This window comes from Rousettus aegyptiacus, unplaced genomic scaffold (assembly GCF_014176215.1).
Source record: "Rousettus aegyptiacus isolate mRouAeg1 unplaced genomic scaffold, mRouAeg1.p scaffold_m13_p_6, whole genome shotgun sequence".
In the NCBI taxonomy this organism is placed as follows: domain Eukaryota; kingdom Metazoa; phylum Chordata; class Mammalia; order Chiroptera; family Pteropodidae; genus Rousettus; species Rousettus aegyptiacus.
The window spans coordinates 72,443,967-72,468,552 of NW_023416309.1; the positions used below are offsets into that span (position 1 = coordinate 72,443,967).

The 24,586-nt window shown below is 42.9% G+C and overlaps 1 protein-coding gene and 1 pseudogene across 6 annotated transcripts in view; one reads left to right on the plus strand and one right to left on the minus strand.

The window, feature by feature from the left end:
- PIK3R6 (phosphoinositide-3-kinase regulatory subunit 6) overlaps window positions 1-24,586 on the plus strand; it is a 57,095-nt gene that overhangs the window by 7,759 nt on the left and 24,750 nt on the right. For 4 of the 6 annotated variants that reach the window (XM_016154682.2, XM_016154683.2, XM_016154686.2 and 1 more), the window contains exons 2-8: window positions 5,582-5,683; window positions 16,491-16,574; window positions 17,165-17,256; window positions 17,947-18,015; window positions 18,402-18,534; window positions 18,706-18,775; window positions 19,802-19,985. In XM_016154682.2, the coding sequence (XP_016010168.2) occupies window positions 5,671-5,683; window positions 16,491-16,574; window positions 17,165-17,256; window positions 17,947-18,015; window positions 18,402-18,534; window positions 18,706-18,775; window positions 19,802-19,985 (645 nt within the window). In that variant the 5' untranslated portion in view covers window positions 5,582-5,670. Of the gene's footprint in view, window positions 1-5,581; window positions 5,684-16,490; window positions 16,575-17,164; window positions 17,257-17,946; window positions 18,016-18,401; window positions 18,535-18,705; window positions 18,776-19,801; window positions 19,986-24,586 lie in introns of those variants that run through there. The other 2 variants (XM_016154685.2, XM_016154687.2) reach the window with 2 other exon arrangements.
- On the minus strand, window positions 21,453-21,571 carry LOC118604766 (annotated as a pseudogene).

Sequence of the window (24,586 nt, forward strand, 5' to 3'; positions counted from 1 at the left end):
TTTAAGATTTTTATTGTTTCCCCCTCCCCCATTTTAAGTTACACAATCAGTGCAATGCAATGGCAGTGTTTTTAAGTTGAGTGGTGGGCTCGCAAGTGTCCATTTTATTGCTATGTTTCACAACTTACATATACCTCAGCTCTCTCAATTCTGTCCCATCTGTCATGCAATAAAGTCAAACATATTCAATACTAAGAAATCAGAAGATGTAGAAATGTATTAAAATGAAAATTTCCTATAACCTCATCAAAAGTGGTAATATTTTTTGTAGCTTAATGTGTAGCATTACAAGATAAAGGACTCTTATACACACATACAAATAAGTACAAGTAAAACTGTGGAAATTTGGATTAAATTGTATCAGTGTCAATATCCTGGTTATAATATTATTCTGTAGTTTCACAAGATGTTGCCATTGGGGGGAAGTGGGTGAAGGATACACAGGGTCTCTCTTGTTTTACTTCTTATACCTGCATGTAAATTGACATTATCTCAAAATTTAATGTTTAATTTAAAAAACAGCTCTTCTTTAAAACAGAACATCGATACTATTACCTTCCTTCCCCCCTCCCCCCAATTTTTGTAGTGTTCAAATTCCCAATTTCCTCTAGTATAGTTTTTTTTGGTAATAGTTTGAATTGAGATCCAAAGTTCACACATTCACTTAGTTGATAATGTCACTAAATCCTCGTTAATCTATAGCCCCCCCCCCCCATTTATCTTCCTGTCTCCCCTTGCCACCACTATCTTATCTTCCTCGAAATTCATTTGTTAAAGAAAACAGCATTCTGTATAGTTTCTCAGAGTCTGGATTTCTCATCCTGGCAGTATGTATTAGCATGTTCTGTATTTCCTATAAATTAGTAATTGCCTATAAAGGCTTATTTGCTTTTAGGATATGTAAAATCATGAGGAAGTTTAAAAAAACAAAATGGTTATAAAGGGTGTATATTGAAATATTAGTCACCTTCCCACCTTGATTCCTTGGGTGTCTTCCCAGAAGCAGCTAGCATCTTGTGTGTAAAGGATCTGGTTTTATAAAGCTGTGAGAGTACAATTGAATGAGCATTCTGTTGTTGTTGTTGTTGTTGTTTTATTTTTTTGTTTTATAAATTCTAAAATTGGTAAAAACTTTTTAAGCATATAAACACAGGAGATGTGGCCCTCCCTTTGAAAAAGATACTTTAATTTTTTATTTTTAAAATTTACATGCAGTGAAATGGGCTGTTTTTGCAATACAATTATATGAGTTTTAACACGTTAGATAGATTTACGTGAACATCACCAAATTCAGGATATAGAGCAGTTTCATCACCCCCCGAATTCTTTCTTGCCCCTCTGTAGTCAACCCTTCTCTTTACTCCAACCCCTTACAATCACTGATCTCTTTTCTGACCCTACAGTTTTTCCTTTTCTAGAATGTCATGTAAATGGAAGTGTACAGCAGGTAACCTTTTGAGTCTGGCTTCTTTTATTCAGCATAATGTCTTCGAGAGTCACACATGTCGTTGCTTGTATCCATAGTTCATCTCTTTTTATTGCCAAGTATGCCACCATATGGATGTATCACAGTTTGCTTCTCCATTCACCCGTTGAAGGCATTGGATAATATCCAGTGTGGGGCAACTGTAAATAGAGTTGCTGTACATATCTATGAACAGGTTTTTGTGTGAATGAAAGTTTTCATTGCTCTAGAGGAAGTAGTTGAGAGTAGGATTGCAGGATCATGTAGTAAGTAATATTTAACTCTAAGAGAAATTGCCAAACTTTTTTCCAGAATGGCTGGGCCATTTTGCATTCCCACCTGTAATATATAAAAGTTTCCGTTCCTAAACATCCTCTCCACCACTTCGTATTGTCTTCTTTTCAATTTTAGTCATTCTGATAGGTGGTATCTTATGATTTTAGTCTGTATTTCCCTGATGGCTAATAACATGCATTTTTTTCTTGTGTTTCTTTGTCATTCACATATTTTTTTTTTTTGATGAGCTATCTTTTTAAATATTTTGCCATTTGAGGATATTATTGGTTTTATTACTGTTGAGTTTTGAGAGTTTTTTAGATATTCTGGATACAAGTTCTTTGTCAAACACATGATTTGAAAATATTTTTTCCAAGTCTGTACTTTGTCTTTCATAAAACTAAAGTTTTTAATTTTGGTGAAATCCAATTTATCAATTTTTTTCTTTTATGGATCATGCTTTTGGTGATATATCTAAAAACTCTTTCCCTGACCCAAGGTCATAAAGACTTATTCTTATGTTTTCTTCTACAAGTTTATAGTTTTAGATTTTACATTCAGATCTGTGATACATTTTGAGTTCATTTTGGTTTCAGGTGTGAGGTTTAAGTTGAGATATTTTCTTTCCTTTTCTTTTCTTTTCTTTTCTTTTCTTTTCTTTTCTTTTCTTTTCTTTTCTTTTCTTTTTTCTTTTCTTTTCTTTCTCCCTCCCTCCCTCACTCCCTCCTTCCCTTTCTTCCTTCTTTCCTTCCTTCCTGCCTTCCTGCCTTCCTTCCTGCCTTCCTTTTTGCATATTGATGATCAACTATTCCAATACCATTTGTTGAAAAGACCATTCTTTCTCCATTGACTTGTTTTTGCAACTTTGTCAAAAATCAATTGCCATATCTATATGGGTCTATTTCTGAACTCTCTGTTCAATTGATCTGTGTCTTGATCTGTGTCTAATTCTTCACTAATAACTTTATAGTAATTCTTAAAACAGAGATGAGTCCTCAAATTTTTTTTTAATTGTTTGGCTATTCCAGTTCCTTATAAATTTTAGAATTTGCTTATCTGTATTTACAAAAAAAAAAAAAAACACTGCTGGTAATTTTATTGGAATTATATTAAATCTATAAATCAATTTAGAGAGAACTGATATCTTAACTCTACTAGGTCTTCCAAGTCATGAACATATTATGTGTCTCCACTTATTTAGGTCTTTTAAAAATTTCTTTAGATAACTACACGGCCACCACAGCCACCACTGCTGCTGCTACTGCTGTTGCGGGATTGCCTGCGGGCTGTAGCAGGAAAAAGTGGAAAAGAGAAAGGAAACTTCCCCCTTCCCCGCGCCCCCGCCCCTACCCTCTACGCACACGCTACCCCACTCGCCAGTTCTTAGGGGACCACTTTTTACTCCTCAAGTCAGAAAGAGAAGGCTTTTATTCTAGTTCTTTCTGTCTGCCCTCAGAGTGCACTTCTGGGTTTCAGGCTGTCCTTTGGATCTAGACCAGAGTAAAATGGGAAGGGAGTTGGGCAAAAAATTTATTGCCAGATTGTTCTTACTTCAAGTACTGGTTTCCTTCCCCATTTTGCCTTCTATCTTTTACTTTCGAGAATCCCCAGATAGCTATTTCATGCACACTATCTAGAGTTTTTAGTTGCATTCAGTGAGAGAGTTCCAGTGGAGTGTACTTACTCTATCTAAACCAAATCTAGAACCTCCAACGTCACAGTTGATGTTTACTTTTTCCTGACTTTTTAAAACATGTATATGCAAATTTAGAAATATACTTTTCAAAATTAATGTGTTAACTGTTTTGTTACCTACTGTTTAAAATGAACACTTCTAAAAATCTTTTTAATTCAGTAAATATAGATATATATCATTATTTTTATGTATGCATAGTATTACATTGCACGGGTTATGCTAATTTGCTTAACCGATACTCTGTAATTGGGCTCTTAAGTTTCTTCTGGTTTTTCTTCATCATAAACAATGTTTTAATGAACATCTTTGTACATACTTCTTATTCACTTGTTCAGTTATTTCCTTAGGATAAATTCCTAAAAGTGCAATTGCTTAGACAAAAAGAATGTACATTCTGAGTTTTGATAATTATTGCCCAACTCCAAAAAACCTATATCAATTTCCAATCTCATCAAATGAGCATCTTCACCAATGGTTGATGTAAATATCTTTTCTAATCTTTGCCAATGGTATATTAAATTTAAATATTCATTTATATGATCAATAGGCTAAAATTATTTAGTACGTTATAATTTTAATACATTAATTTAATTAGTTGATATTTACTTAGAATTTTTACATCTATTTTTATAGGTGAGCCTGGTCTATTTTTTATTGTGACAAAATATATATACCATAAAATTTACCATTTTTATTCATTTTAAAGTGTACAATTCAGTGGCATTAAGTACATTCAGTGTTGAACAATCACCACCACTATCCATTTTCAGAACTTTTTCATCATCCTGAATAGCAACTCTGTACCGATTCGATAATAACTCCCCATTTCTCCCTCCCCCCAGTCCCTAGTAACCTCTATTATACTTTGTCTCTGTGAATTTGCCTATTCCAGGTGACTCATATAAGTGTAGTCATATAATATTTGTTCCTTTGTGTCTGACTTATTTCACTTAGCAGGAAGTTTTCAAGGTTCATCTACATTGTAGCCTGTTATCAGAATTTCATTCTTTTTTAAGGCTGAATAATTTTGTATTGTATATATACATGACATATTGTTTATTCATTCATCTGTTGATGGATATTTGGAATGTTTTCATCTTTTGGCTATTTTGAATAATGCTGCTATGAACATTGGTGTGCAAGCATCTGTTGGAGTCCTTGCTTTCAATTCTTTTGGGCACTTATTTACCTAGAAGTAGAGTTACTGGGCCATATGATAAATCTGTGTTTAACTGTTCTCCACAGCAGCCACATCATTTTAAATAACCACCAACAATGTACGGAGCTCTAATCTCTCCACATCCTTGCCAACACTGTTCTTTTCTATTGTTTTTCTTTTTAAAATAGCTGTCTCGATGGATGTGAAATGCATCTATTTTTTAAAACTGTCTTTATTAGATTTACTAGGTTTGAGAAAATTTATCAGAAACCATCTAAGCAGATGTCACTTTTTAGGACCTAGTTCTTTGACAGCTTGCTCTATTTCCTCACTGGTTACTAATATAAGCAGTTTTTCTAATTCTTCTAGAACTTTCTGAGTCATTTTTATTTTCCTAGAAAACTATGTATGATATAGAGGGTTCAGATTTTATATATATCATTCCTAATATTGTCTCTTTGTTCTCTCTCTGGATTAGCTTTCCCAGGTATGTGTGTGTTTATTAAATCTTTTTTCTTCATATAATAAGCTATTGAACTCGTTCAGAGTTCCTCTTCTTTTCAGTTGTGGAGTTTGTTTGGGAGAGGACTTTGGGAGGCCCTCTCATTGGAGTCACAGTGGGGCAGCACATGGGGCATGGGCTCTAGAGAAGATGGTCTGAGTTCAAGTGCTCGCTCCTTTTCTTACTAGCTATTTGACCTTAAATAGTCATTTAAGCTCTCTGTGCTTTAATTCCCCCATCTGTAGATGGTGAGAAAACAGTCCTTATACCTTATAAAGTTAATATTAATGTTAAAAAGAGTTGACAGTTTTTAAGTGCTTAGATGAGTGCCTGGCACATAGCAAGCATCATAGAAGTGTTTCTTAAATAAATCTAGACCTCCATCCAGTGCGTTAGAAGCCTAGGTCCCCTGGGAGCCTCTCCAGTCCCCAAAATACTTTCTGTACCTTCCTACCACTTACACTGCTGCCTCTTATTTTGCAGAACCACCTCTGCACAGAAAAACAACCACTTTACTTTCCATTCTGCTATCTGAGACGACCACATCCTCCTCACACATACCCAAGGTTCCCATGGAGAGCTCAGGTCAGTATGGTCTGGGGAGAAGGGTCCAGGGCACCTGGCTGTAGCATGGGGGAAGGCCTCTCTTGCAGGTGAGGGTGTCCTCAGGGCTGGCAGGACTACCTCCACCCAGCCGAGCAGTGAAACCCCAACTTGACTGCCCGAATATGAGAACATCTTGAAAGTTGGACATCCACACACTTGTATGAGCCTCTACTGTTTGCCAATCACTGAGTTTGACATTGGGGATAATGACTAATAATTGAGATTTATTACCAAACACTTGCATTTATTTAATAAAACCTCTAGAGTTTATAATATATCAAGTAGTAGTAAAACCACTCGACAAATATTAACTTATTTAGTTTTATAAAGACCTCATAAGATAAATATTGTTTTTGCTCTCACTTTATGGAAGGGGGAAGCACAAAATGACAATGTTCCCAAGGACCATACACAGATATTGTATGGCCAAACCAGGATTTGAAACTCAACTATCTAGCTACAGTATCCATGCTCTTAGTGATTTCATTATAGGTTGCCTGTTGCAAATGTCAGAAGGATTCTGGGAGAAGGGAACATCTATATGATTATCCTCATTTTATTGAAAGGGAAACTGAGGCTCCAAGAGGTTGGGAAATTTGCTTAAAGCCACATAGCTAATAAGTGGCAGAGCCAGGATTGGAACTCGGGTCTGGTTGATTCCAAAACTCAGACTCTTCTGCCTATATCAACCTGAGACAGCAAAGAGAGATGACCCTTCCCCCAAGATGTGTGTCAACTAATTGTCACCCATCAAATCAGATACCACTCCTCAGACCACCAGGTGTAGACTCTGGTGTCCTTGAAGATTGCAGTCCTGGGGAAAGGAAGGAAACACCCCAAGGCAGGCACAGCTACCAGCTTGTTATTATTCCTAACAACCCACCCTTTCCATACCTCACTCATTGTCAAAGAGCCTCACGCTGTCAGAAGATCCAGCCGAGTCAGGCAAGCTCAGTGAATTCTGGTAATGCAATATTCCAAGTTGTCTTAAACCAAAGGAGTTTGTGTTAGGAGAATAGCGATGGGGGCAGCACTGTGAAAATCTCTTAAATATTTCAAAACCAACTTACTTTGCACCCACTTTAATTATTAAAATAAACCATACCATGTTGTGTTTTAGAAAGAGCAATGTACTGATAAAGTTCTTTGGCTACAGACAATAAAAAGTCATGTGGCTAATTTAATTTTTTTAGAGGTGGCCGAGCATTGAAGGAACAGTTGAAGCACCAAGTAGCAGAAAGGGCAAAGAACAGGGCAGATCTGCCTCCAGGGTAGGAAGACCTCAGGGAGTGCTCCAGGTGTTCTCTCTTCTTGGCCATTATAAGCACACAGTTCATCTAGAGGAAGAGAGAGTTGCTGGCCAGATAGTTCTGTGCCCACTCCAAGGCCAGGGCAAAGCAGGGCACCTGGGTCGCAGTCTCACCAAGACTACAATGAGCAGGGAAGGCTACTGGGCAGGTGATACCACTGACATCCACTCCTAAAGATGTGATAAATAACACCTCCTCCCACCCACCACCCACCCCACCATTTCAATGGGTGAGAGAAATGTCATCATTTCAATGGGTGAGAGAAATGTCCAAAAATTAGGATACTTGCCCTGGGAGCACTGAAGGGTAGTCTTCCCATTATGACCAGGCTGTGTTCCCAAATTTCCATTGTTTTAAACTTTTCTCATCTTCTTATAGCCCTTTGGGTCCTCTCATCCTAGAGTTAAGAAGAGGGGCACCTGAAAAGTAAGATATTTATTCTGAGGGATGTAAAAGAGCAATGTTTCGAGGGCACCAAAATATTGTTATTTTGCCATCTCTGCAAACACAGGCAAGCTTGCAAACATTTTTAGAACAATCTGAGACTTTATTCTGCACGGGAGTGAGAGGGGATCAGGCATGGGATGGAAGGAGTATGTGCCGGGTTACTCTAGCCAGTGGTGTGTCTGGGTGCTGAGCACATGATTTCAATGAGCAGCTGAGATGCTGAGATGGAGCTGTCTGCACACCAGGGGATTCTCAGACGTGTCCTCACTCCTGGTTAGAAAGACAGTCATTGAGGTCCAGATGGTCAGGACCCCATGGGTTCCAGAAGGATGGACCCCAGCTCAGGGGTTAAGGTCAGAAAAAATGTCACCCTCCAAAATGAAAACTAATAATCACAACATGTACTGAATGACACTCAACTGTACAGAATTAATCTGCCCTGGAAATTTCAGTCTAAATTGGAACACATATAAACAAACTACCATCTTCTCAATTATATTATGGCTCACTTGGTATGAGGTAATGAGACCCAGAGTTAATAATTTTATAGTGACTTTAAGAAGGAGTGGACCAAAAAGAGTTCATTCGTGTCTTTCCCATTTCCATTCCAGAGAGGGGGTACTGGTTATGAAGGATGATATCCAGAGAATGGAAAAGGACAATTCTTTTCAGCACCCAAACTTGAGGGAAACATCCCTTGGGAATTACAAGTTCAATTCCTTTGGTAATAATTTTGAGTGTACCAAGCAACATGAGCATCCATGCAACCTTTCCATCTGGGTAGACATGTCCACCCCTCCCACTCTCCATTTCTCAGCTGGAGAAGGTTGAGGAAATATTAAGTTTGATTGTTCTACCAGCTTTTCCCATCCTGATGCCATGGTCCTCTATATGGGTGTTTTAGTCAGGGTTCTACAGAGAAACAGAATCGGTAAGATGTATGTACATATAAAGAATAAGATTAATTATAAGGAATTGGCTCACATGATTATGGAGGCTGACAAGTCCCAAGATTTGCAGTCAGCAAGTTGGAGGCCCAGGAAAACTAATGATGTAACTCCAGTTCAAAGGCTGCCAGGCTTGAGACTCAGGAAGAGCTGATGTTTCAGTTCAAGTCTAAAGGCAGAAAAAAAAGAAAAAAAAACAATGTCCCAGTTAGGAGGCAGCCAAGTAAAAGGAGTTTCCTCTTACTTGGGGGAGGGTCAATTCTTTGTTCTAGTCAGGCCTTCAACTGATTGGATGAGGCCCACTCACATTAGGGAGGGCAATCCGCTTTGCACAGTCTATTGATTTAAATGTTAAACTTATCTAAAATACTCTCACAGACAAACACTCAATAATGTCTGACCAAATTTCTGAACACCTTGTAACTCAATCAAGCTGACACATAAAAATTAACCATCACAACTGGGTATGGGGTAACTTCAAAAAGACAAAAACTGGTCTGCTCGAAAAAAATCTTAGATTTTATTAATGTCATGCCTGTACCCAAGGAAAGTTAGAGCACTGGTGTCAGCAAGGGTTACACCTCTGAACAAAAACTGTATCTTTTGCAGAACAAGCCAATGAACAACAACAAATATAAACAAACAAACAAACGAACGAACTTTCTCCAATTGTACTTTTAAATTATCCACAGCCACAATGAGAGCCAGGAGCATTGCCAGGGAGGGGCCACCCTGACCCTATGGCTGTCATCCTTTTTTTATATATTAGTTTCAGGATACAGCACAATGGTTAGACATTTATGTAACTTCCAAGGCAATCCCCTGGTTACTCCAGTTCCACCTGGCACACATACAGCCGTTGTTATTGACTGTGTTCCCCACAGTATAGTCCCCATCCCCATGCGTGTTTTGCAACCACCAGTTTATGACCTTCATCTTTTTTTTACAGCTTGATTGAAATATAATAGACAATTAGTTGCTCATATTTACATTGTACAATTCAATTAGCTTTTTCAATAATAGTTGGCATACAATAATATATTAGTTTCAGTTGTACAGCATAGTGATTAGAGAGCTATATAACTCACAAAGTGATCACCCCACTAAATCTAGCACTCCTCTTTCCCCTTACAAATGTATCACAACATTGGTGACTGTTTTCCTTATGCTACATTTATTTTTTAACTATCCATTTGTAGTTCTTATTCCCTTTGCCCTTTTTCACCATACTCCCCAACTCTCCTATCTAGTAGCCCTCGAAATAGTCTTTGTTTCTATGAGTTTGTCTCCATTTTTGTTGCTGTTGTTTATTTTGTTCTTTAGATTCTACATGTACTTGAAATCATGTGGTATTTGTCTTTCTCGATCTGGCTTACTTCATTCAGCACAATAATCAAGGCAATATCTTTTCCCATCCCCTTCCTTTAAGTCTATGTGTGTCTTTTAATCTAAAGTGAGTCTTTTGTAGGGGTCTTGTTTTCTTATCCAGCTACCCTCTCTTTTGGTTGGAGCACTTAATTCTGTTCCATTTGAGATACTTGTTGATAGGAATGTAGTTATTACCATTCTTTATTCATATTTTTATGTTTGTTTTTCTTTTTAAAGAAGTCCCTCCAACATTTTCTGTAATACTGGTTTGATAATGATGAATTCCTTTAGCTTTTTTTTTTTTTTTTTTTTTTTTTTTTTTTTTTTTTTGGTCTGGGAAGCTATTTATCTGTTCTTTGACTCTAAATGCTAGCTTTGCTGGATGAAGTATTCTTGATTGTAGATCCTGGGTTTTCATCACGTTGAATAGCCCTTTTGTCCTGCATAATTTCTTTTGAGAAATCAGCTGCCAGTCTTACAGGTGTTCCCTTGTAGGTAACTAACTCCTTTTCTCTTGCTGCTTTAAAGATTCTCTCTTTATATTTAACCTTTGGCATTTTAATTATGATGTGTCTTGGTGTGGGCCTCTTTGGATTCCTCTTTCTTGAGACACTCTAAACTTCTTGGGGTTGTATGTCTATTTCCTTCAAATAGCTCTTCAACTTCTCGTTTTCCTTCAGGTACTCCTATGACACGTACATTTTCATATTTAATTGTGTTCCAAAGGCTTCCTGAATTACTATCATAGTCTTGGCTTCTTTTTTCTTGCTGTTCTGATTGGATGTCCTTGGCTTCCCCATCCTCTCTATCAGTTATCCGATCCTCTGCTTCCCCACTCTTTTGATTCCCTCTAATATACTCTTCATCTCAGATAATGCATTCTTTATTTCTAACTGGTTCCCTTTTATAAGTTCCATTTTAATTTTTATGTCTTTTTTTTATCTCTTTGTTAAGGTTCTCACTGAGTTCATCTACACTTCTCTTAAGTTCATTGACAATTTTATAACCAATGTTTTAAACTTTGCATCCATTAGATTCCTTGACTTCATTTTTCCTGGATCGCCATTCTTTCCTTTCATATGGGAACTGCTTCTTTGACTCCCCATTTTGGCTGCCTTTCTGTGTGTGTTTCTATGTACTAAGCACAACTCTTAATTCTCTTGGTTTTATCAGCGTGGATTTGTGAAGTAGGTGTCCAGTGGTACAGTCATGAGAGGGGTCCAGCTGCAGGCCAAATTTAGCTCCAACCTGCGCCCCTATGGGCCACCTGGTAAGATACAGCAAGAAATCCACAGATGCTATGCTTATAGTTGCTTCAAGAGGCCACGCCAGAAACCGAGGCCAGCTTCCACCAGTGTGGGGCTTGGAGATGCTCAGCAAGGGGCACAGGATAAGCTGAGGACACAACTGGTTGTGGCTTGGGTAGGGCTAGAGTTGGGAGAGGCAGAGTTTCAGGGAATCCTCTGGGTGGAACAACCCCTGTTATCCTGTTTGATGACGTCTCTGCTATGGCAGAGCTGCGTTCACACATTGGGAGTGGGGAGGGCTCCACAGAGGAACAATGGACACCACCAGCACTTCTGCCCAGGAGAAAGCCTCATCTCAGGCCCCTGCTCCAAGAATTCAGTGTCCCCCTGTAAGTCCCTGATGCCCCCCAAGCAGACGACCCAGTGCTAGTGCTCAGAGCGAGCGAGTCCATCACCTCAGAAGTCCACTCCCAGGCACGGTCCCTTTAAAAGGAACGTCTGTAGCTGCCGACTGCAGCTGCCACAGCCTCTGTCCCACTCAGCCACTGGGGACCAGGCAGCCTTGCATCTTCGCTTCCTCCTACCTCCTACCTCCTACCATTTCGGGGTGATTTCTTAATTCTCTCCCTAGTTGTAAGGCTTTTGTTCACCTAGATCCCAGGTGACTCTGCTTGCTGTTTGCTCCGTGCTTCTGTCACAATTTTGATGTGGTCGCAAGAGGAGATGTACTAAGCCTCTACCATTTATGCCATTTTGCCTGGTCTATGACCTTCACCTTTACTTCAGGGACGATTGTCCTCTATGAACTCTGAGCATCTTGTCACTTGACTCTTTCCTTGACTAACAGATCGGTTATCCAGAACTGCAAGATTATCACAGTAATTCTCACTCTAGCTGTACATTAGAGTCTCCTCAGAAGTTATTTTTAAAATTAATTATTATGCCACACCCCCAAAGATCCAATTTAATTGATTTGAGGTAGTCCGTACATTGGTAATTTTTAAAGCTTTCCAAGTAATTCTAATGTGCAGCCAAGTCTGGAAACTAGACTGGGAATTGCAAACAATCCTAATAGCGGGTTCAGATAGATTTGACTCTGTCTAGGATCACAAGGCAATGGAAAGCTGGCATTGCCAAGTCTTAGGACAGCTTTTAATGGCCAAAATCAAGGAACAGACCCTGAACTATGGGGAATCTAGCATGTCAGGACCCTGTCAACCTTTCTTCTCTTTCCCTCCCTATTCTCTCTTTAGCTATAATGACATATATCCTAATCTGAAAGCTAGGTACCTTTTTTCAGGCAACTTTATTGAGACGTTATTCCTGCTCTGAAACCCCAACCACACATAGATAGACATATGCTCAGAGACTCTTCTCTCTTTACCCAGTAAGCAGGTGAATGGTCACATGTAAGAGTGCAGCTTTAGAGAAAAAGCATTTGACAAAGAGAAAGCTCTGCTCCAACAGCTCTGTGACCTTGATTAAATCACCTCTCCTCTCTGAGCCTCATTCCCCCATCTGTAAAATGGAAAAAGAGTTTTCGAGGTCCCTCTGTGTCTGAACTTCTGAGACTAGGGAGGCAGTATGAGGCAAGGTAATGTCTCTTGATCTAGAATCTACAAAACAGGAAGAACAGTAGTTGTCCTGCCAAATTCAGAGGGGGCTCTGCTCAGAATTTAATGAGATAATAGATTAAAAAACATTTTGCATAACTATGAGTTAGTTTGAGAATGTTAGCTGCTATAACAAATGACCCCAACGTCAACGGATTAACACAACAAAGGCTTATTTCTCACATCTCCATCAATCTGGGCTCCAAAGAGTCTTTCAGGGACTGAGACTTCTTCCCTCTCATGGGGCCATCATCTTCAACGTGTATCTTCCAATGTCACCACAGAATGGGAAGAGGGAGCATGGAGGATAGTGCAGAGGATTTTATGACCAGGCCTGAAAGTGGCATGTATCACTTCCACATTTCCATAGGCCAGAACTCAGCCATACGGCTCCTATCTAACTTCAGCAGAGTTTGGGAAATGAAGCCTTTCCATCTATCTGCAACAAAAATGAAATTGGTTTGAACACATAACATTGTCTTGCCTGTGTAAGACTCTGAGTATATGCCTTTCAAGTAAAATGTTAGGTATTAATAGTAATATGGATACCTGATAGTAACATCCCACATGCCTGGATGGAAGAGAGGATAGTAATGAATGTCATTTATTTATTGTTAGTTCTGAGTTAAGAATAATGTTAGACATGCACATCATATATGAACAACACAGAGACACTTGAATCACACACACACACAAATCCCATTTCTCTCTTTTATTTAATCAAATCAAATCCAGCTTCAAGCACTCATTCTGCAAGATGAATACATATTCCAAAGTCATTGACTTGAGGTGATTCCCCCTCAACTTGGGATCTTATGAAAAGCCCAAGGCTTATAAAGTCTGCATGGTTGGAAAATTCTGTGGTCTTAAGTCCACTATGGCTGCAGCTCCCAAAACAGGTTGGCTAAGCTTGCATGGTCCATCGGAAGAGAGAGGGCTCCTTTAGGGACATTCTTGTGCTCTGGCAAAGTTGACTCAAGGGACCATAGCAGTGGCATTCAAGGGCACAGTGTTTATTGCTTAGCTGCCCTCATCTGAGATCTCTGTTACCACCAGTAAGCTATGTCCCAGGTAACCCTAGCCTTCCTCATTCCCTGGGTCCCCATAATTCTTGTGCCATATAACCCTTGGGAAATCCAACCTCACACTCTTGGGTTGCCACTTTGCACTTTCTGCTAAAGGCAGCAGGCTTCCTCCCCATCCCCTTAACACATCCAGCTTGTCTGATCACATAGATAGGGATCTTAAACTCCTGGGCCTGGGAGAATGTAGATGAGTAAAACAAGGAGAATAGGAACTAGAAAAAACTAGGGAACCTATGCACCATCTCAAGGGAAAAGCTGCTCCCAGTTCCTGTTGATAGTCACATGTGAGAAGAATGCATACCCAGCATCACAGACTTTCAAGAGATGCCAAAACCCCCAACTTTAATGCAAAATCTCCTGAATTGTAAATGCTGGAAGCTAATTCAATTTTTAAAGACACTATACAAGCCCAAACAAAACATGTCTGTAAGCCAGATGTGGACCAAAGCCTGATAGTTTGTTCCGGCTGCCCAGAAACTTTCGAAAACAAAGTTTATTTGGGGCTGTCTCCCGGGGCTACTGGCGACTTCTCTATTTTTCTCTGAAACATAAAAACTTAACTCCTTTTGCAAAGCAGGGGAAAGTAAAGCTCAGAGGACAAAGGCTTGTCTGCCCTTCTAGTGAGGGACAGAGAGGAAATCACAATTATCACAGTTATAAGTCTTTGTGCGTAGTCCGTGGTGGTGGTGGTGGTGGGGGGAGCGAGAGAGAGAAGGGAAGGGAAGGAAGGAAGGGGACTTAACACCAATGAAGTTTTAATAACTCACTCTGCATTAAATCTTCATGCACGGTGGAGATAGGTAGATGGAAGGGCAGCTAGTGACCAGCCTTCAAGCCAGACTAAATGATTTCATTTCCATGTTGGGGAGCTGCTGCGCTGCCCCATAGTGGCCAGGCAGGCAAATGGGCTATAACTGCTTGCCCATTTGCTGCCTGCTCTCAGCCTGGAGGAGACTTAGGCTCAGACCTTTACATGATCTGGGGGGACAAATGAGAGGTAGAAGGAAAAGGGGTGTTTCAGAGATTCCAGGTGGCCCTGGTAAACTTTACACAAATCCATGCGAGAGCCATGGAGGGCCCAGTCTGTGAGCACCAGGGTAGGGGTGCTTTGGCCTAAACACATTTTGATTCCTGGATGGTAACCTGCTGATTTTTTAAATTTGTGATCTCTATTCTATCTACTTCAGAGGCACCTGAGTTATCAGAGGCAATTAGGTATATCCTAAGTAGAATATAAAGCAGGAACACCAAAGAGGAACAAAGAAGAGAGGTCCTTGTCACTTGAGATGAGCTGACTTTTGAGGCTGGGCCCCATTTGTAAGTTTCCTGATAGCTAAGGCAAAAGGGGAACTCAGGCATGTGGTTTGTATTGTCTGACAACCAGAAAATGCACGCTTTCCTATAAAGACAAACTTTTGGTTGGCATCAATTATAAAGGGAAATTTATGGTTACAGGGAGTGTCTCCAATGCTTCTTGTGCTAGTCGGATCCTCCAAGAGGCAGATACCAAGACAGGACTAGACACGCAAGGATTTATATGGGTAAACAGCTGTGGGACAGACAATGGAGAGGGAGCTAGTGAAGGCTAGAAGAGCGAGTTGTCAGACCATGATGTGAAGCTGACTCTGAATGGAGGAGAAAAGGGTGGGTGGAAATGTCTTAGATGACAGGTCATTGAGAAGGGCTCAGCAGGGCGACTGGGGAACCCCTGAGCCCAAGTCGACCATCAGAAAAGACTTGCATCTTCCCAGGATGAGCCAGCTTCAGAATTCCTGCTGTTCTCTGTGTTGGCTGGGAGGAGTGGCCTTGCCACAAAATGTTGAATTTCACAGCATGGCAACACAAAGCTCCTTGGTCCTGGTCAATTAAACTTCTTATAGTGGGAAATCAGCAAAGTACCACACTTTTCAAGTGTCAGTTACTTATTTTTGTACCACCTTCACAGTTTTGCTGTGTCAATGTTCCACTAAGAAAAAATTATTCTGACCCTTGTTAAAACCTTAAAGGAGACTTTATTCAAGACCTGCATTGTAGCAAATCGGCTCAACTCTGGTTAAGAAGAAGACAGTTGGGGATTTACAGCCATCGAACAGAGCGAGAGGGCCAGAGGATGGAAAATTACCAAAAGAGACTTTGAAAATGGGGGAATTCATATTAAACAGACCTACCAGGATTTTTGCTAGAGGCAGGTCAAGGACTTATATATCAATGGTGAAGGGTGAAGAACTTGATCAGATTTGAACTAGGCTAGGCAGGTCAAAGACAGGACAGGGGCCAAGGTTAGGGCTTAGTGGAAAAGAGGGCTCTGAAGAGCCTGAGGAAAGTTTGGTCAGGAAGAGAGTCTCTGTCACCTCCTGGTATTATCTGATATGTTTCTTTAAATTGACTTTAATTTTAGCTTCATGCATAGGTTGAGGAAATAGTTATATATATTTTTCAAATACACATTAAAATGGGTGCACATTATTCAGAATTTAGGATCATTGCCTACCATCTAAAATGTTTTGTGTATCACCACTGGCATACATTCCACACTTCGGGGAATGTGGGTTTTACAAAGAACACAGAGATGCTGATTGAAAGGCTATATTCCAGCTCTGGCCCATATGTTGGCTGATAGTTCTAAGCCAATTACTTTGGGGCACCTCTTGAGTCTCACACAAGGGGCTAAAGACATTTTCATGGAGAGTGGAGGAGGGAGTGAGGTAAAAGCAGGGGCCTGAGCTTCAAAGCTCCTGGCCTCAAAGCTCCCCCACTCCTGCTGCCCAGATGTGGAGTTGGACCTCCAGCGGAGCGTGCAGGCCGTGCTCCGGGAGCTCAGCGCCCAGGCCCCGGCCCTGCAGAGGAACCAAGGTAAGAGCCTACAGGTATCATCCTTTTGCTTCCCCTGCTCCCCAACCCCACACCAGTCACCTCTGCCCACACATTCCCTGGAAAGTACCTGAGCACGGAGCTCACCGAGTGAGGGTCTTCTAGCTGAGCCCTCAATCTGCTGGAAACCCCTGAAGCCCAAAGGACCCAGAAGACTTCTCGGCCCCTGCTCTCCCTGGCAGCCACTGTGGCAGAGTGCCTTGGGGATCTGGCAGCCCTCCTTCTAATCACCTCTCCCAACTCCGCTTGTAAGTGAAATTCCCCTGGACCCTCCAGGCCCACATGTCTTCCATAAGCCGTATGCACCTACCTCTCCCCAATAGTGTCCTACCTCCCCTCTATTCTGTCCTGAGAATTCACAGTCCACCAAGGGAAGCATATCAGAATTCCCTCCCACACAAGCAGCCCACACATGTGCACCTGGAGCTAAGTGCCCAGCTGACGGGTGAGCCCTGTGGCTGGTCAAAGTCATGGTCTGGGACTCCAGGGCTCAGGGCCGTGCTCAGAGGGGTCTCCTCTAAGAGCTTCCTGGCCCGCCTGGTTGTGCGGGGCTCCCCTTTCTTCTGGCCCAGGTATGTGGAGATGGTCCCTGCACAAGAAGGTCGAGCGAGATCCTGGTAAGAGTCCGACGCTGGTCCGAATTCTGCTCAGAGAACTGGAGAAGGTGGGTTCCCAGGCTTCAGGAGGCCAACAGGAATTAGAGGAAGAGAGGCCAATCCCCTGTGGCCTCCATCCTGTCAGCGCCGTGTCCCCCAGACTGTGGCCATTTGTGGGCTATCTGCATCACTTTTACCACATGTGTCTCCCTCCTGTACTTCTCTATGAGCAATATTTTCTTGACATTGACTCTCATTGTTTCATCTGAGCTAACAGATTTCTAAAAGAAACTATAACATGACCATCGATGGAAAATCCATATCACTTGGTAGAAACAAAAAGCACCTAAAAACGTAAAACGTAACTATTAAAACTGTTTAAAACGATCCACCTGAAGTTATCCTCCACACCTCCTAGCCCTCTGCAAAGGACTCTTCGGGGAACACTGTACTCAAGGGGGCCTCCAAGCTGGGACTTTCTTGTCACTTTGCTGCCTGTCCCTGCCCTGAGTCAACACTGCCCCTCTGCCATGGAGTTCCCTGCACCCCTCCTCCCACGCACTCACACTTGGGCTCCCACACCTGTGCACTCTCCGCCTCCCTCACTTCTTCTCTACTAGGGCAGACTGTGGCCCTTTTCTCTTCTCCTTGGCATAGTGGACGCTGCCTCCCACCCCCCAAACTGTGTCCTGCTAGGATGTAGTGAGGTCCCCTCTGCCCCCAGGACAATAAATGTCCCATAATCCCCTGTTTTCCAGGCAGAAAGGGAGGACGAACGGCATGTCATCATTCCCTTGCTGCACACTCTAATGTATGTACTCACAAAGGTGAGCTGGGGCTGAGGGACGGGGTGGTCATGGTGATACATGATGAGTGACTGGGCTGGACACTGTCCTTGCCCCTCAGTGGACATCCAGGAGCCTAGGAAAACTCTTGGGTTGCCTGCCCTCTCCCTAACAAATGAAGACATGAAACTGGGTTGGAAAGGGATTTGCTGGAGGAAGGGGTTAGGATGAATTTCCCTCTTGAGAAGTTTGAGCGGGGTGTCAAAGAGATGATGTCTTACAGACACTGGAAGAAGAGGCTAAAGGTATAAATTTGGGAGAGAAGTGTAGTTCAAGTCCTACTGTCAGGTCCCACCTTCTTCCTCTCCCACTCTACCCTACCTCACCCTTTGTGACCTCCGGCACCTCAATTCCTCCCTGTCACACAGGCCACGGGCATCACAGAGGAGCTCTACCGAAGGACTTACGCCTTTTGCATGAGGTTACTGACCCTGCCCACCCCCTACTGCACGGTGGCTCTGGATTGCGCCATAAGGCTGAAAACAGAGCAAGCTGTCCCAGGTAGGAGCTGCTGGCAGCTTCATCTCCCACACTGCAACTCCAGCTTCATCCAAGATCTTACACTTGTCTCCAAGATTCTGGGGAGCTCAAAAATCTCAGCACCCTCTGTGGGAAGGTGGGACGTGGGGGTCAGAGACTTCAACTGGCTGGCTAAAGTGGTCTGCTTTGCAGGAACACTGTACCAGAGGCTGGTCATTGCCGAGCAGAACTTAAGGAGTGAACTGTATCCCTACCAGGAGAGGTGAGTTGCCTGGACAGGTTACTGCCCTCTGCTCCACCCAGGTGTTGGGTCTGTGTGACTTCTCACTGCCAGGACGACAAAAGCGGAGGCTGGATTGAGAGGAACCCCAGCACAGCTACCCATCCATGACATTTGTCCAGCAGTGGAGTGTGTTTTCAAGGTGGATGGGCATGTCCTTCCTTGGAGACCCCTGAAGGCAGAATAAGTCTTTCTTCTTGAGCTACATTCAGAACTCTCCTGCTCACCTGCAGAGGGTGGGCAGGATCACTGACCACTCTGGAGTTCTGCTGTTTCACCTGCAACCTGCTCTTGGCCATGATGTAGCATCAACCAACCAGGAAGCCAGAGGCAGCTCCAGAATATGTATATAGTGGAGGGGCTTCAAGCAATAATCACACAAAAAAATCTGCAGGCTTCATCTATGTGTGCCTGACCCTTTAGATGAGATTGAGGACATGTCCACTGTTTATGTTAGGGACAGAGACTGATGCATTGGGGGTGCATAGCACCTCTGCTGAAAGGTACGACTTGAGGCTCTTCATGGACGGTGCAGGGAGATGAAGGGATCCTAAGCACTGGAGAGAGTGGGAGGACACAGTTGAGTGGGGAGGAGAGGGTAGGTGAGGTTGGTCTTCTTGTGTGATAAGGGCGATGTGAGAAGATGGAACTCACTCAGGGTTTAGAGCTCCAGTTTTGGCAGGAAGGGTTTAGGGCCTCCTAGAGGGCATGGTTAACAAGCCATGATGCTGAGGGAGGGGGCAGGATTTGGGTTGAAAAGCACCTAGACACGAAACTAGAGGGACTGAGAAGGACCAGCTGCTCCTCTAGAAGGGCCGCGCATGCTCTTATTTGCCACAGTCCCTACCACTTCCTATTCTTGTTCCCTCCATAGATTTTTTTTTTTAACTTGAAATACCTGTTTTTTGAGGATGTAAAAAACTTAGGGGGCAGCAAGGCTCTGAGGGTGCGTCTCCAATGGTTCTTCTCCCAGTCGTCATCCTCATCGGCACCAACCTCTGTCCTCAGAGTGTTCCTCTTTGTGGATCCTGAGCTGGTAGCTCCCTCGGTGTGCAGTGCCCTGCTGCTGGAGATCGAGGCAGCCCAGGTGCAGCAGACACCTGAGGCCTGTATGCGATACGTGGTGTCCCATGCCCTGCAGGCGGCTCTGGGGGAGGCCTGCCACACAAGTGCTCTGCAAAGGAAGCTGCAGGTAACTGCCCTGCCCCCACCCTTGTTGGTCCCAACCCAGGGCCCTGCATGCTCCCACTGATTGCTTATTCTACTGTCTTTTTTCCTCTCCTGTTGCCATATAACCTTCTTCTCCTAAATCGAACATTAAAACACGTTCGGTAAGGAAAATCTGAAAAAATGCAGATAGGTCACAGAAGAAAATAAAAATCACTCACACCCCTCTACCTAAACATATTAGCAATTAACATTTTGGTATATTTTCTTAATAATAATGACAGTAATAATCATAATAGCTACTGTTTATTAAATGTCTGCTGTGTTCCAGGCACTGTGTTAAGCACCTTACAAGTACCACATTTGAAACTTCTCACCACAAAATTGTGAAATGGATATCACTATCAAAACTAAGGCACAGAGATATTGATAACTGTGTGGCCACACGAATGCAAAGTGACTGAGCCAGGATTTGAACTCAGATCTGACTACAAACCTATGATCAGTAGTCTCCCAGATCCACTCCCCTGCCACTCCTTTTAAACAAATTGAGACGTCAAACTCTATATACAGTTCTATATCCTGCATGTTTATGTGCACATATATAATTTGTTTCTCAAGCCATTGGAAATATGCCATATGAAAATACTTTCCTTGTAAAAGAGAGAATACATTCTCTCTTGTGAATGTGTGTTTGTTTTTGTTTTTGTTTTTGTTTTTGTTTTTTATGTAAGACAAGTTGCCTGTTCCTGTTGTGGGCATTTAGTTTGTTTCCAGCACTTACCCATCTATTTCCTCGTATTCTCTCTGACTCACAGCCATGACCCTGTCCACAGCCAAGGCTTCAGTAGGTTGGAGGTCCTCTGGCCAAGGGTTTTATGTACAGTGGCTGGATTTCACAAAAGTAATATGGCAGGGGGGAGAGAATGCTGTCTGGGACGGTGAGTCTAGCACTTGGGGATGACCTTTTCGCAGGGAAAGGCTCCTGTCCTCCAGGAAGGCTGGACTGAATAATGGCTAAGGTTCTGAGCGGCTTTGACTCAAGGTTGTGGTGGTGCTGCCGCTGCAGGATGGGACAGGCGCCGGTAGAGAGGGTGTCCTTGAGGGGTCAGCTGTCCCCTGCTTGTCCTACCCCAGGAACTGGGTGTCAGTCCTTTTGCCAACGCATGTCTCAGACCCTGCTTTGCCCATCCGAATGCATTGGATGTGTTGCCCTTCCTTCTCTCATTTTCCATCTGGAATCATCCACATCTTGGATTCTTCTTTTAAACGGTGTCTTTTATGTAGGGCTGTGTCCCTCCTTAAACCATGTTGATTTCATTGTTATCATTCCTCTTTGGTACTTTCTCTAAAAGTACCATTCACACCTCATATTTATTTAAGGTGAGATAACCCTTAGTTGACCTCACAGATTGCAAGGACCTTGTCAGCTTACAATCCCTTATTTTTTTTTATTTTATTTTTTTAAATTATTTTTTTAATTTTTTTTTTACACCTACAGCACCTGGTCTTCCTAGGTGGTCTCCCATCCAAGTGCTAACCAGGCCCAACCCTGCTTAGCTTCCAAGATCAGATGGGATCCAGCTTGTTCAGGGTAGCACGGCCATAGACTCCATTCACACCTTTAGAATATCATTCCTTTGTGGTTGCTCACCTGCTTGGACCTGTAGAGGGTTCTTGATTCACTTTCTCCACCCCACTAAACTTGACATCTCTCCTTCTGTAGCACCTCCTTTTGAGAGTTCACAGAACGAAGTCACATTGTGGAGGAATTGCCCCCTCCACACGCACATATGCTAACTCGTACCTAAGCCCTATTGTGGTTCTAGCACAGACATCTATGGCCCCTATGTGGGCTACTGTCCCCTCTCCCTGCAATTAGCCATGGCTCTCAGGAAGGAGGTGGGGGAGGGGAGGAGCTGTCCTGACCAGAGTTCGGTTGCTGACCCAGCAACCCCGCCACCCCTCCAGTGGCTCTGGCAATTGCTTCTGGCTCACCAAACAGTCCATAGTAAAGGCACCATTTCGACACAACCAAGCCAAACATGTAAGAACATTAACTTCTGTTTCTCAGTGATATGGGGAATAGATGATGCCAAGCCTCACTCCATCCCTGAGCTGGATACAGCTGGTGCTTAGGAGTAGGCTTAGGAATAAGGCCAGTCTGGGTTTGAGGGTTTCAGGAATGGAATAGGATTGGAAGGTATCAGGACAGGAATAAAGTGGGGTTCAGGGCTGGAATTAGCAGGTCTGTCGCATACATTATTTTGCAATAAAAAGTGCTGAAAGTAAAAGCTGTGTTTTTTAGTCATAGTCAAAATGTTAGGCATCCCACCCCTACCTCATGTTATCCAGAGCCCAACGCTCTGAGTCCCCATTTTTGTGCATAGAGAATTAAGAGGAGGGGACACAGAGGCTTAGGGAATACATCATTGGTCTCAAGTCAGAGATTCTCAGAAGCTTAGAGTTAAGAGGTCTTTGACAGTCCCCTGGCACCTATCCTCCTACATTGGGTGCTGGGGCTCCTAGACATCAGCCTGGCCTGGGGCTCTCTAGCACATGTTGACTACCACTCCTCACCCTCCTGAGACCTCTGGCCCCCTTATCTGAAATTCTGCCTCTTGAGACAGCTTTAGCAATGCCATTCTCAATTATCCCTGCTGGATAGAGGACAAGTGGGGCCTGGGAGAGGTGGCTCAGCCAGCCATGGTCTGGTGAGTAAGCCTTATCTGACCATCGGCCCACATCCTATATGCTGAGGACCTGGTCTGAGGCCCAGGTGGGGATTAGATTTGTCTCTCCATATGTCCAGGGAACTAGCTGACAAGGTCTTGACACTGGGAGGTCAGCTTGGGACAACTCATCTCTCTCTCTGTACTGTGTTCTAGATGCTAGAGATGAGTGTCTCCAGCTAGGTCAGTGCCATGTGGGGTCAGGTCAGCAAGGACCAGGGGAGGCTTCTTTGAGAAGCCTTGAAGCCAGGGATTTCTGGAGGGATGTGGGAACAAGGCCAAGGAAGGAATCTGGAGGTGTAGTTTGAGAGTCAGCTCTCAGTGGGTTGGCAGCAGGACTGTGAACCAGCCACAACTTTTCAGGATCTAATTTGCCTCATTTCTTCATTCTACTGAGCTCCAGAAAGAGCTTGCCCACAACTGGTTCTATAGGAAGCTCTGGAATTGAGCTAACCTTTCAAAGTTGTCCCGAATTAGGGTGGAGTGGTCAGGGGTTTTTACCTCCACGACTACTAGTTATTAGGTGGGGACTGTCCTCAGGAAGGGGGTATGACCTTGGAGAGGTGACTTTTTCTTCAGCTGAGGGCAATTTTGGAGAGAGACTCAGCTGAGAGCTGTCAGCTGCCAACACTCCCAGCAGGGAGGCTAGTAAATGCCTTAGTCCTCAAAATGAGAATCTGGGTAGTCACCATGGCATTTATCATATCATTTCACTCAGAGTCAAAGCCAAATCCATTACGACGGCCTACAAGACCCTCATGATCTGCCCCCACATCCTCATTTCTATCGCTTATCCATCGCCGATACTCTCCCTTTTTCTCTCTGCTTCAGCTACACAGGCCTCCTTATTGTTACTCAAACACACCAGACACACTTACAACCTGGACCCTGGGGCCCTTGCACTTGCCGTTCCTCATGCTTGGGATGTTCTTTTGGATTTACACATGTTTTGCTCCTTCACCTCCTTTAGGTCCTTACTCAAAAGTCATTTTTCAGTGAGTCTTCCCTGATTGCACTAAAATTTTAGCCTCTCCCCAAAATTCACACCCTCCTTTCCTGCTTTATTTTCTCTTCAACACTTATTGTTATTTATTACACTATAAATTTTACTTATCTTGTTTATTATCACCCCCCACCCTCACAGAGACACACTATAAGATCCACGAAGACAGAAATTTTTGTCTGTTTTGTTCACTGCTGTACCCCAGCACCTAGAACAGTGCCTGGCACATAGCGGATGCTTGATAAATAATTAATTTATAAGATGAAGTGTTAAGATGAGATGATCTCTGTGGCCCCTTCCAATTCTGATTCTGTACCTCTCTAAATGCGTTTGTTTATTCATTTAATTGTTCAGAAAATATTTATTAGAGTCCTAGCTAGTGTGAAGGACTCACACCGCCATAGCCCAGGAAGTTGAAACCCCACTCAGCAGACCTCTAGCTCAGATGAAAGATTAGAGCAAGCTCTGTTGTGCTTGCCCATGTCACTTGTTCGGACCCTGAAACTCCAGTTATAAGATGAGATTAGTTGGTGGGGGTCAGGGGTGAGGGAAGACAGCCAGAGACCATGATCTAGGGCAGTTCTTCTCAGGGTGTCAGAGCTATACCACTGGAGGCAGGAGGCTGCCGTGCTAAAGAGCATGGAATGGCACCATGAGAAACGCTTTCAAAACACGTTTCTATTAAGGAGAAAGGCTCGTCTTGGTGCTTTGCCCCTAACATCTTTAACACTTACTAATCTCCCTTTTTAAAAAGAGAAAGCAAGCTTCAAGCTCTAAAGCCTTGGCAGGCTGTGGTACCTGGCTAGAATTTAATATAAAGCTTTGCGATCATTATATTCATCTTAGTTATTTTCTATTTATGACAAGTGACACTCGCCTTTTTATTTAGAG